Here is a 12,345-nt window from a genome sequence, read left to right as displayed (position 1 = left end):
TTCAGAATGTATGGAGTTCTAAGTTTGTAAAATGTAAATTTTCTCAACAAAGCTTGAAATTGATAAGTGATGTTCCAGTTTGGAGAGGAGCTGTTGCTGCTACCTTGTTTCCTACAGGTACTACACTTGTTGGTTTTGTAAAGGAAAAGCCATCCTCTAAGGTCAAGAGAGTCAGCAGGTCTCATTGGTATTCCCACGAGAAACACAGGATTGGCCCTGTGAGTCAGGGCACAGTGCCTGGAGGACACCTGTTTAGGTGTTGGGAGTCCAGATATCTGGGGCACCCGACATTACATAATTGCTCTGATCAGTGAATGCTGCTCTGGCCCACTTTTTACTGACTCTTCCCTAAACAGCCTTTACCTTGAATAGTAGTCAGGGACCTGTTTCCAGACAGCTTCTCTCCCTTTCTAGTCCTAGGAGTCTTAACTGCCTGTTAGTGATTCTCCAAATCTGTATTACCCGCTCACCTTGTGTAGGTGCTACAGCTACAGCATTGAAAGGAATAAAATGACGCCTTACAAGTGTCTGAAAGTTCATATCAGTAGACCGAAAAGACATGAAATTCAAGTGGTTATGTTAGGCAATGGAAAAATTGTGTTGACAGAATTTAGCTTTATAGCAGGTTGCTTGGAATGCAAGTAAATGTTTGCTATGCTCACGATGCACTTTATGCACTCATTATACAGAGATTGGTATTGCTGAGCGCTCAGAGAACAGAAATAATTCCTGAGATGAGGAATCTCACAACATAGTTGGGAAGATAAGACAGAAATACAAAAATAACAGTGAAATAAACATTTAAACTCTAAATATATGTAATATTATAAAGAGTGGCATGCTTAATTGCCAAATGAATTGTTCAAGAGTGAGAGCCTTGAGTTCGGAGGAAGGAGAGAATCTCAGTGAGGTGTGGGTTGGCCTCTATAGGCTTCTTGCCATAGAAGCCAATTTATATGAGATTTGTGGTTAACGTTTTTCTGGGGCAGTTTTTGCTGACGTGTGTTTTGAATTTTTATGGATAGTATTAAGCAAGGACAGGATTCTCTGTTTTAAAAATTTTTTTTTTTCAACGTTTATTTATTTTTGGGACAGAGAGAGACAGAGCATGAACGGGGGAGGGGCAGAGAGAGAGGGAGACACAGAATCGGAAACAGGCTCCAGGCTCTGAGCCATCAGCCCAGAGCCCGACGCGGGGCTCGAACTCACGGACTGCGAGATCGTGACCTGGCTGAAGTCGGACACTTAACCGACTGCGCCACCCAGGCGCCCCAGGATTCTCTGTTTTTTTTTTTAATTTTTTTTTTCAATGTTTATTTATTTTTGGGACAGAGAGAGACAGAGCATGAACGGGGGAGGGGCAGAGAGAGAGGGAGACACAGAATCGGAAACAGGCTCCAGGCTCTGAGCCATCAGCCCAGAGCCTGACGCGGGGCTCGAACTCACGGACCGCGAGATCGTGACCTGGCTGAAGTCGGACGCTTAACCAACTGCGCCACCCAGGCGCCCCGGATTCTCTGTTTTAAAGGAAGTTTGGAAACACTGACATCAAGAAAGTTAAATGGTTGAGTTTTGTTTTATTATAAGAATTCCCAAAGCTTTAGTAGGGTAATGTGCACTGTGAACCTCCTGGAAGGGGTCAAATACGTAGTCACTCAGAGAACACACTTTGGTAAATGCTGCCATTTGAGGGACTGATGTGTCAGAAATTGTGATATTCTTGTTGATTTATTTAATCCCATCATGCAAAACAAGGAACTGTTTTACTGGCAGGCACTATGACTCTGTTACATGAGTTATATGCATATACCCCTCATCCGTATCCAAAATTAAACAACACACAGGTTGCTGGACCAAGCATAATTAGTGCTTTTGGTGAGAAACTTAAAATGAAGTATATTCTATTCATGTATACTTCCCCTCCCACCTTTGATAATTGGGGTGGGAGTTGAGGAATTTGACAGTTTTGTTCCTGATATAATGCTCCATTACAACTCAAAGACTTACCAGAATTCTAGGAGAATGCTGTGGGAACACTGCTCTCAGAGGAGAGAAGAAAAGGTACTTGAGGTCTGCCTCCTCCAGGATCTGTCTTTCCCCACCCCCAAATCTGCAGACTTTGCCAATGACTTGTTATCAGTCTCTCTCCCTCTCTCTCTCTCTCTCTCTCTCTCTCTCTCTCTCTCTCCCTCTCTCTCCACATATACATCAGTCTATATATATGCTCAACTTTCCCATCCTTAAATGAAAATAAAAATAGCAATAAGAAAATGTTTTCCAGCCTCACTCCCTATCCTCTTTCACTTTCTTCTTGAGTTTTTTTAGAGTATACTTGCCTCTTCTCCTTCTTCAAAGGCATTTACCCTTTGTCTTACCATCATAGCAAACCTCGCAGACACCACCAGCATCATCCTAATCACTTCATGTCAGTTGAAGTCCTTGCAGATTCTGAACTGCTGGACTGTTCTTTTTTTCTGTCATTCTGTCTCCACCACTTGCTAGCATTGTTAACTTTGGTCAAGTTACTTAGGTAGTATATACTGGTATCTTTTTATACTGATATCTTTTTAAATGGGATTGTTGTTATGGATTAAACTAAATGGATATAAAGTTCATCACACAATGCCCAGACATAGATATTATTATAACAATAATTATCCTTTCTCTCCTACCACTCTCTCCTGGCTCTTACGAGTGCTATTCTCAATACCATTTATCGATAGTAAAAATATTTTTTTCTTTTTTTCCAACTGAGTTTATTTGTTTGCATTCCCACACTTTACTTCCTTCAACCTCTTTTCTGACGAGAACCCATTTTATCCAGGATTCCGTTGACATCGATTTCTCAGCACCCTCAAATACATATTTCTTGCCAGAACCTCTCTTGGTGCTTAGTAAGTTTTCATGCACTTATAGCTAAATACGTCCATTAAAAAAAACAAAACAACTCAGTACTTCTTAAAAACATCTTTACCCTTGGGGCTCCTGGGTGGCTCAGTCGGTTGAGCGTCCGACTTCAGCTCAGGTCATGACCTCACAGTTCATGAGTTCAAGCCCTGCGTTGGGCTCTGTGCTGACAGCTCAGAGCCTGGAGCCTGCTTTGGATTCTGTGTCTCCCTCTCTCACTACCCGTCCCCCACTCTCTCTCTCTCTTTCAAATATAAATAAACATTAAAAAAATTAAAAAAAAAAGTCTTTACCCTTCACTTCCTCATATCAACCTCTATTTTGTCTGTAAATTTGCAGTATTCTTTTTATCTCATCACTAAGAGAAATACTTCTGCTTTTGTCCCTCGGACATTCAGGAGCCAGCATTCACCAAATTCCGTTGGCACCATCTTCTAAAACACCTCCTCAAATCTAGCATCTCCTCTTCTTAAGCTGAATGATGAGAAGAGCCTTTTACCCAGGTTTCCCTGTCTCTGTTTCCTGTCCAGTTTCCAGCACGTTGTCATAATCTGATCAATGTGTCCGCTTCTTAAGAACCTCACCTAAGGGGTGCCCAAGTGGCAGGGTCTGTTAAGCATCCGACTCTTGGTTTTGGCTCAGGTCATGATCTCACAGTTTGTGGGTGTGAGCCCTAAGTTGGGCTCTGTGCTGACAGCAGGGACCCTGCTTAGGAATCTCTCTCTCCCTCTCTGCCCCTCCTCCGCTCACATTCTCTCCCTTTCAAATAAACGTTAAAAAAACAAAAACACCTCACCTGAGAAATAAACCTGGTTAACAAAACTATATGAAATCTCATACAGTAGTCAAATTCTAGTTTTAAAACAACAGATCTGCTAATTTGACCAACAGATTAGTAAAGGTAACAGAAATGAGAAACCAGGTATATTTGAGGTCAGGATTTGGAGGAGGAATTTGGTAATATGTTTCAGGATCCTTAGAGGCGTTTATACATTGGACAGTTTTGAGAATCTTTCCTAAGTAAATAATCCAATACACCCAGAAAAGTTTTATTCACACCATGAATTAGTAGGAAAAAAAGGGAAAATACTCTAAAAGCCCAAGAGTGAATTAAGAAAATGGTCATATAATCAAAATGCTGAAATGATATAGAGCCATTGGTAGTAATATTTAGCAAAAAATTTTCATAACAAAGAGAAGGTGCTTCTTTTGGGCGAAAAAAAAAAAAAAAGAAAAAAGGCAACAAGCTATAAAATCATAGCATAATAAATTTACGGTTGTGATGTTAAAATGCTTGGAAAGTTAAGAACAGAAAAGGATTACATATCAGTATGTCAGCTGTGGTTGTCTTTGAATATTTTTTCCTTTCTGGTTTTCCATGCTTTCCAAATTTTCAACAGAGCCTACTTCTTTAATAATGGAGGTACAACTATTGTTTAGATATGAGCATATCAGTCTAACTGATTGACATTTTTAAAATCAGTGGTCTTTCAGCTTTTTAAATCAAGCCTCTTTAGTGGTAAAATAAGTTGACCACATACCCCAATTTGGCATATTTGTATATAAATTATATGTGTTTACAGTTGCATCAAATATTTAATGTAAATTTATAAAATAAAAGCAAATTGAAAGGTATGATATATCAAAAACAAATACAAGTTCCAAGATTTTTTCAAACCACACTCTAATAGATCAAGAGTCTTGCCCACCCTACCCTGGATATCAGTGGTCTATACCATAAAATAAATAAACTTTTTGAAGGCAAATTTGCTTGTTTGTAGACTCAGTGTCTACTTAGTGTTTAGTATATAGTAGATTTTCCAAAAAATTAAAATGGTAAAATGAATAAAGTTTATGTAAAACAAAATGAGCAAATTATAGAGGAAAAAGTGTAATATCTGTTTGGGTAAAGTTATAAAAGTCAGTTTGGGGCAGATGATCTTCCTTGGATAGGCCTTTGAAATCCTTACTTTTTATATGTTGACATATCTGAAAAGTTTTTGTTAATGTTTATGAATTTAGTTATTCAGTTGATCTCAATTTCAGCAGTCATTAATAAATGTAAGGATTTTTGCTAAAGATTGCTTATGTAAGTAAAATTGTATAAGAGACATTGAACCAAATATATGTATATAATTTTATGTTGTTTATTCATTTACTTTTGCAGAAGTGTTTTGCTGTGCCTTTTGATCAAAGGAGTCAACAAATGAGACTAGAAAATAATGAATAAGGAGTCAGAATAAGTTAGGCTTTTTTATAAGTTACAGCCTTTTGAAAAGCTTTTATGTTTTTCCTCTGAAAATGAGGGAGTGAGAACTGATTTCTCATACTTAATTTAAAAATTAGATAATTTTGTCACGTTAGTTAGATTGTATCTCCTTAACTTCAATAATATTTAGAATAATTGTGGATGACACACTGTGTTACATGTTTTCAAAGTTATAATGGTCAGTAATACTTAAAATTGTATGATACTCCAGAACAGTTGTTAAGAACTTGTATGTCCAGAATCACCCAAAGAGATTTTCATATATTTCTCAGCCCTACTCCCTCTATAAAGATTCAGCTTTAGCATATCATTTTTGAAATGCTTCCTCGTACATTTTTTGTTTCCATGTTTCTTCAACTGTAAAAGAAGCACATGCTCAATGGGGATTATTTAGAAAACATAAAGGGGGAAGCCCCATAATTTCATCACTTTATTTTATTTTTATTTTATTTTATTTTATTTTATTAAAAAAAATTTTTTTTAATGTTTATTTATTTTTGAGACAGAGAGAGATAGAGCATGAACGGGGTGGGTCAGAGAGAGAGGAAGACACAGAATCTGAAACAGGCTCCAGGCTCTGAGCTGTCAGCACAGAGCCCGACGCAGGGCTCGAATCCACAAACTGCGAGATGGTGACCTGAGCTGAAGTTGGACGCTTAGCTGACTGAGCCACTCAGGCGCCCCAATTTCATCACTTTAAAACAGACTTATTAATCTTATAGTGTATTTTCTTTACCTTTTTTCCTCTGTAGTTGTTTTGATGAATTTATAGTGTATATACAATTTTCCATTCTTTATTTCTCACTGAGAAGCTTTTTGCAGTCACTTCAAACACCTCTTAAGCATCATTTTAAAGATTGTATAATCTGTTGTTCTGTACACTAATTACTTAGAAATGAATTGAAGTGTAGTTGTCAAGTTACTACCACCAGTATTTCCATCATCATCACCCTCCTTATTTTTATCTTTATTTAACCAAGTGAGCTGACAGATTCAGGGAATTTATGTGAGTTACCTTTAAGATTATATACCCCCCAAAATGGCACAAAATGACTACAATGGCTCAGATGTTCTAACTACAGATCATTTGCTCTTTTGTATCACTACAATACATATACAAACATTAAGCGTTTTCTTTTATTTGTTCACTCAGTGAACATTTATTTAGTGTCCACATATTAGTGATACAAACATACAAAGATGGATAAAACTAATAATAGCTAATATTGACTCTCCCTGGTCTCAGGCACTGTTGTGTGTGCTTTACATCAGTTCCCTTAAGACAACTTTTATGAGGTAGGTTACTTTTATTAGTTCCATTTTAAAGATGAGGAGATTGAGGCACAAAGTTTAAGTAACAGCTAGTAAATGATAGAGCTGGGATTTAAACCCAGCAAGTCTGGTGCAGGGTCTATACTCTTAATGTATCCTGGATAATAAGCTTAATCACTATGAGGAGCTTTTCATATGTAGCACTTAACATTTATTTGTGAAAGGATCTTTATGAAAGCTGTGCTCTTTTCTGAATTGCTGAAACAGTAAAGGTTAAAGTTCTAGAAGTTGACTTTTATGATTTTATTTTTAATCAGTGCAGTTTTATTGATGCTTTAATAAATACTTGTAGTGAGCTTCTAGTTTGCTCTGAGTTTTTAAATGAGTAAACAAACATAGTTTTGTTTAAAAATTATGTTTGAAGAACTAAAAAAATCTAAACACCTACCACTGCTTACTATGGACAGTAGGTCCTTAAAATTGAAGATGATAAACTTATGTGTTAGCTCTCTAAATATGTATAAGTTTAGTATTTATAAAATGATTATCATGAATTGTGTGGTGAGGTTAGGCCTTATTTTAAAATGCAGTACATACTAAGGTAGTGGGATTCTCCAGTACTAGTTAGTAGACTGGGATTTTAGTACTGATCTTTCATCAAGTCATTTGAGAGTTTTATGTCATTTTGTTATTTTAATTATTAAGTCAGAATTACAACAGCCATGTGGTACAAATAAGATAGGATAGGATAGTAATCTGGAAAAGTAGAAAACACTGAAAAAACTTTTCAAGTCACCACCATATTGAACAATTGCATAAGACAGGAGAGTATTTTGAAAAACTACACTAAACTAGCACAAGGCACCACCATGTTATTGTCACTGTTGCTTGCATAGGTTTCTAGACTGTAAGTTGTTTTCTGATGAAAATGTAATCCATTTACATTTATCTTGCTATGTCTGTTTGCACTGTACTGTTTTAAGAGGATTTTGTTGTACTGAATACTTCTTGAAATGTGTGCCTAAGTTAGAGGCCTTATATTTGCAAAGGATTTGAATTTTGATCTACAGTTTTGATGATAGAAAAGAATAGTGATTATATTGGAAATTTTGCTGTAATGAAATTATAATAAAAAATGCAAACTGTAGTTCACAAGTGTAATACATGAAGCTTTAATAATATTTTTGCTTAAGTGAACTCTTGGTACTTATTATTTTTAAGTTAGCATTTCCTAAAATGTGTTCCTTATTAATTTAATGGGATGTTAACTAGTACTTGCTAGTATTTCAAAAGGGGGTTTATATTGCCAAATAAATTTGAGATAAATTGAATTAAGTTAAACAGTCCTCTTTATTTGAGAACCTATTTAAGCCTGATAAAGTGTATTGTTTCCCCAAATTACTTGACCGTGGAACTGTTTGCAAGTCATATCCCAGCACTTGTGTTCTGCAGAGCTTATATTGCCTTAAATGAAAGTAAGTTGTGTAGCAAGAAATTTACCCAAATTTATTTAAAATATTTGGAATGAATGCAGACTTAATAAAATAACATTTCTTATCACAAGAGATTTCAAAATGTTAATTCTCTAAGTTAATGTCTCCTTTCTCTTAATTTGTAGGTACGAAAAAAGGACCAGATCAATATTGAAACAAAGAACAAAACTGTTCGTTTTATTGGAGAATTAACTAAATTTAAGATGTTCACAAAAAATGATACACTACATTGTTTAAAGGTTAGTGCTGCATTATTTGTGTTGTTTTAAAAAAATTTTTAATGTTTTTTTTTTTTGCTTTTATTTATTTTTGAGAGAGAGAGAAAGAAAGAGAGAGAGAAAGCGAAAGCACAGGAGGGACAGAGAGAGAGAGAGACAGACACAGAATCCAGTGACAGGCTCCAGGCTCTGAGCTACCTGTCAGCACAGAGCCCAACACGGGGCTCGAACCCATGAACCGCAAAATCATGACCTGAGCTGAAGTTGGACGCTTAACCAACTGAGCCACCCAGGTGCCCCTTGAGTTGTTTTTAATAGACAAATTTTAAGTTTTTGTTATATATGCTGGAAAAAATGAATTAAGTAAGGAATATTTGTTTAATCTGAAGAAAGATAGGAGTGAAAGGGAATAATAAACAGATGAACAGAGTAGAAAACAAATAATAATATGCTAGAAATGCAGCTATCACAGTAATTACATGAAATGTAAAAGGACAAAATACATGAAGTAAAAGCCTGAAGAATATAAGACTTGATTAAAACAACACTGTAAGCTGCCTATAAGAAACATACGCTTAAATACAAAGACCATAAAGGCTAAAGTAAAAAGATGGGAGAAATATACCAGGGAAGCATTAATTAAAAGTCACCTGGTTTCATTATTATCAGGCAATTAAGGCACGAAGCATTTGTTAGAAATAAAGAAGGATAGTTCAGAATGATGAAGAGGTAGTTTTAATAGGAAGGTATTACCTTACTGAATCATTATGAATCCAGTAAGGTAGCTTCAAAATATATAAAGCAAAAATCAAGGAAAGGAGACATAAACAAATTGACAAATGTAAAGGGTTGGAAACAGCTTTCACTAGCTGAAAGAAGCAGCAGACCAAATCAGTACATATACACAGATTTGAATAACACAACAACCTGGATCTAACTGACACTCTACCCAACAGCATCAGAATTTACAATCTCTTATGATATACATGGATCATTTACCACAATTAACCATTAAAATCTCAGCACATTAGGAGTGCCTGGGTGGCTCAGTCAGTTAAGCATCCGACTTTGGCTCAGGTCATGACCCTACATTTCGTGAGTTTGAGCCCCGCGTTGGGCTCTGTGCTGACAACTCGGAGCCTGCTTCAGATTATATGTTTCCCTCTCCTTTGCTCGCTTGCTCTTTGTCTCTCAAATGAAATTAAAAACAAAAAAAAGAATCCCAGCAAATTAGAAAAGACTGAAATTATTCAGATTATGTTTTCTGTCCACAATGGAATTAAGCAAGAAATTAGTTAATAAGTAATTACATGTGGTAAAGCTGATACAGTATAGATGGAATAATTCTACATTTGGAATTGATTATTATTAACAACAACAAGTTTTGTATCAAATTGATTTCCTAGGGATATTATTAGGTAGTTTACACAAAGTGGGTCTCATGGATTCAAGTACATTTAGAAAACCCTGAGTTAAACAAATTTGCCCAATTACTTAACTGCTTGATTTCTTAAGAGTGTTTAAAATACTAATAGTCATTGTAAATATTCAAGGGGATAAGTTTCCTAAACCTACTTGGAGCATCTCAGGTGACTACAAAATACATTTAGAGAAACTCTGGATAACATTTTAAGAGGGATTGTTAAAGATTTCTCAGTGCTGTAGTTGAAGGGAGTCATACCATGGAACAATTTAAACATTAGTATATTTCTTCATAATAATTATTACAAATACCTAAGAAGGATATACATTTTTTTTGACACAGAAATTCCATTTCTATAAGTTTTAAGGTTATTATTGCACAGATTTATCTACAAGGATGTTAAGTATTGGTAAATATTAACAAGTATTGTTAAGTACACAATTGTTTAAATAAGAAATTGTAAACAGTTTTAATATTCAATAAATAAGAATCATTGGAGTTTTATTGTAGTTCATATCATACAGAAATATGTCCCTTTTAAATCATGCCATGCAAGGGTAAATAAGGACACAGCCAAACTTAGTTATATTATCTAAAAAACACCAAGTTATTAAATGATGTGGTATATTTGAATCTGTTTTGGTTTAGAAAATATGCATAGAAAAAGATTGGTAGGATAAATACTTAAATGCTATGGTAATGTGTTATGTTTGTAAATGTCATACAATGAGCCTGTTGTAGTTAGAATTTTACAAGTAAATATCATATAAACCAAAACAAAAAAGCCATTTAGAAAATGTTAGCTGTGTATGGTGCAGATATTTAAATACATAGCATCTGATAATCATCATAGAAAGGGCTTTAATATTAGTTTTTCATGTATTTATCTGGAAGGAAAGGCATTAAATGTATTGAAGATTTTAGATTAAATTTTTGTGGCTGAACACAAAAGATACTTAGCAGTGACTCTTGTTAAGCTAAAGTAGACTAGCTTTTGTTTTTCACACTGATATTTTTAAAATTGTTACATACAGTAGATCTGTATTTTCTTTCTCTAATAGGACTGAAGTATTGTCTTTGTGTTCTCTCATCATCATTATTATTACAGATGCTTCTATCAGACTTTTCCCATCACCATATTGAAATGGCATGTACTCTACTGGAAACATGTGGAAGATTTCTTTTCAGATCTCCAGAATCACACCTGAGGACCAGTGTACTTTTGGTAAGGGCTTGAGGATCCTGGCAAGAGCTTGAGGTTCTTGATTTACTTCAGGGGTTAGAAATATTATATTGACCAGTATCTATGATCAATCTTGCTCTGCAGCATAAACTAGAACCTCCCATATTTATGTGCTGCGCAGCCAGTCCAGGAGAGTTGCAGGAATTTTTCCCACTTGGGCACCAGTGAGTTCACACTGTTGTAAAGGAGGATTAAGTTCAACCCCAAATAACTTTTGATAAATGATTCAAATGAGCCAAGTACTCTTAATACTATTATATTAGAGTCATTGTTATGAATGTTCTTGGATATTCAAAGAAGCCATTGTTAAGTGCCATGAGCATATAAATTATAAGCTTAAACATATAAAATTGAAATTTTAAATTAAAAACAACTTTAAAAATTAACTCGGGGTAGAAGTTATTTCTTAAGCTAATTAGAATACTGAAATGGCCATCAAGTTTCTTGATCAGTTAAATTGTTATGCTTACTGATAATACCCATGCATTCCCTTGCAGTCTTGGGACCTTTCCAAGTGTGGTGGAGGGAGTGTTGGTGTTAGTGTTAAAGGGAGCTCAGGTTTAGGAATCGCCGGGCATGTACTGTCATTATTTCAGTGTTGCTGTTAACAAAAGTCTGGATTGTGTCATTTTTTTTTAGATGTTATTTTTTTAAAAATCTAGTTGTGAGCCTAAACATTCTCTGCCAATGCTATTTAAAATGAAGAAACACAAGAATTTATTTCTTTAAAAAATTTTTTAAAAATATTTATTTATTAAATGTTTTTTGTTTTGTTTTGTTTTTTTTTTTGAGAGAGAGAGAGTGAGTGAGTCGGGGAGGAGCAGAGAGAGGGAGACAGAATCTGAAGCAGGCTCCAGGCTCTGAGCTTTCAGCACAGAGCCCAACATGGGGCTCAAACTCATGAACTGGGAGATCATTACCTGAGTTGAAGTCCGACGCTTAACCAAAGGAGCCACCAGGCACCCCTAATGTTTATTTCTGACAGTGAGACAGAGAAGTTTTGTTGGGAATAAGTATTAGAATGAAAGTATTTTGACTAACTTAGACTTTTTTATTATAGGAACAAATGATGAGAAAGAAGCAAGCAATGCACCTTGATGCAAGATACGTTACAATGGTGGAGAATGCATATTACTACTGCAACCCACCTCCAGCTGAAAAAACAGTGAAAAAGAAACGTCCTCCTCTCCAGGAATATGTCCGGAAACTTTTGTACAAGGATCTCTCAAAGGTTACCACTGAGAAGGTAAATCTCATCGAAATTATAAAGTAATAGTAAATTTGAGATTTGTGGGAGTCTTAAGATTGTGTAATATTCAGGGGAGCCTGGGTGGCTCAGTTGGTTAATCATCCGACTTCAGCACAGGTCATGATTGCACCGTTCAGAGTTCGAGCCCCACGTCAGGCTCTGTGCTGACAGCTCAGGGCCTAGAGCCTGCTTCTGATTCTCTCTCTCTCTCTCTCTCTCTCTCTCTCTCTCTCTCTCTCTCCCCCCTCTCTTTCTTTCTGCCCCTCCCCTG

At 35.7% G+C, this 12,345-nt stretch overlaps 1 protein-coding gene across 2 annotated transcripts in view; it reads left to right on the top strand.

The window, feature by feature from the left end:
- Positions 1-12,345, top strand: part of UPF2 (UPF2 regulator of nonsense mediated mRNA decay) — a 109,989-nt gene that overhangs the window by 59,614 nt on the left and 38,030 nt on the right. For both annotated transcript variants that reach the window (XM_047866051.1, XM_047866050.1), the window contains exons 10-12: positions 8,067-8,180; positions 10,691-10,807; positions 11,886-12,071. In XM_047866051.1, the coding sequence (XP_047722007.1) occupies positions 8,067-8,180; positions 10,691-10,807; positions 11,886-12,071 (417 nt within the window). The remainder of the gene's footprint in view (positions 1-8,066; positions 8,181-10,690; positions 10,808-11,885; positions 12,072-12,345) is intronic.

This window comes from Prionailurus viverrinus, chromosome B4, assembly GCF_022837055.1.
Source record: "Prionailurus viverrinus isolate Anna chromosome B4, UM_Priviv_1.0, whole genome shotgun sequence".
Taxonomy (NCBI): Eukaryota; Metazoa; Chordata; class Mammalia; order Carnivora; family Felidae; genus Prionailurus; species Prionailurus viverrinus.
The sequence above is the reverse complement of the archived record's forward strand: the minus strand, read 5'-3'. Positions and strand labels throughout refer to the sequence as shown.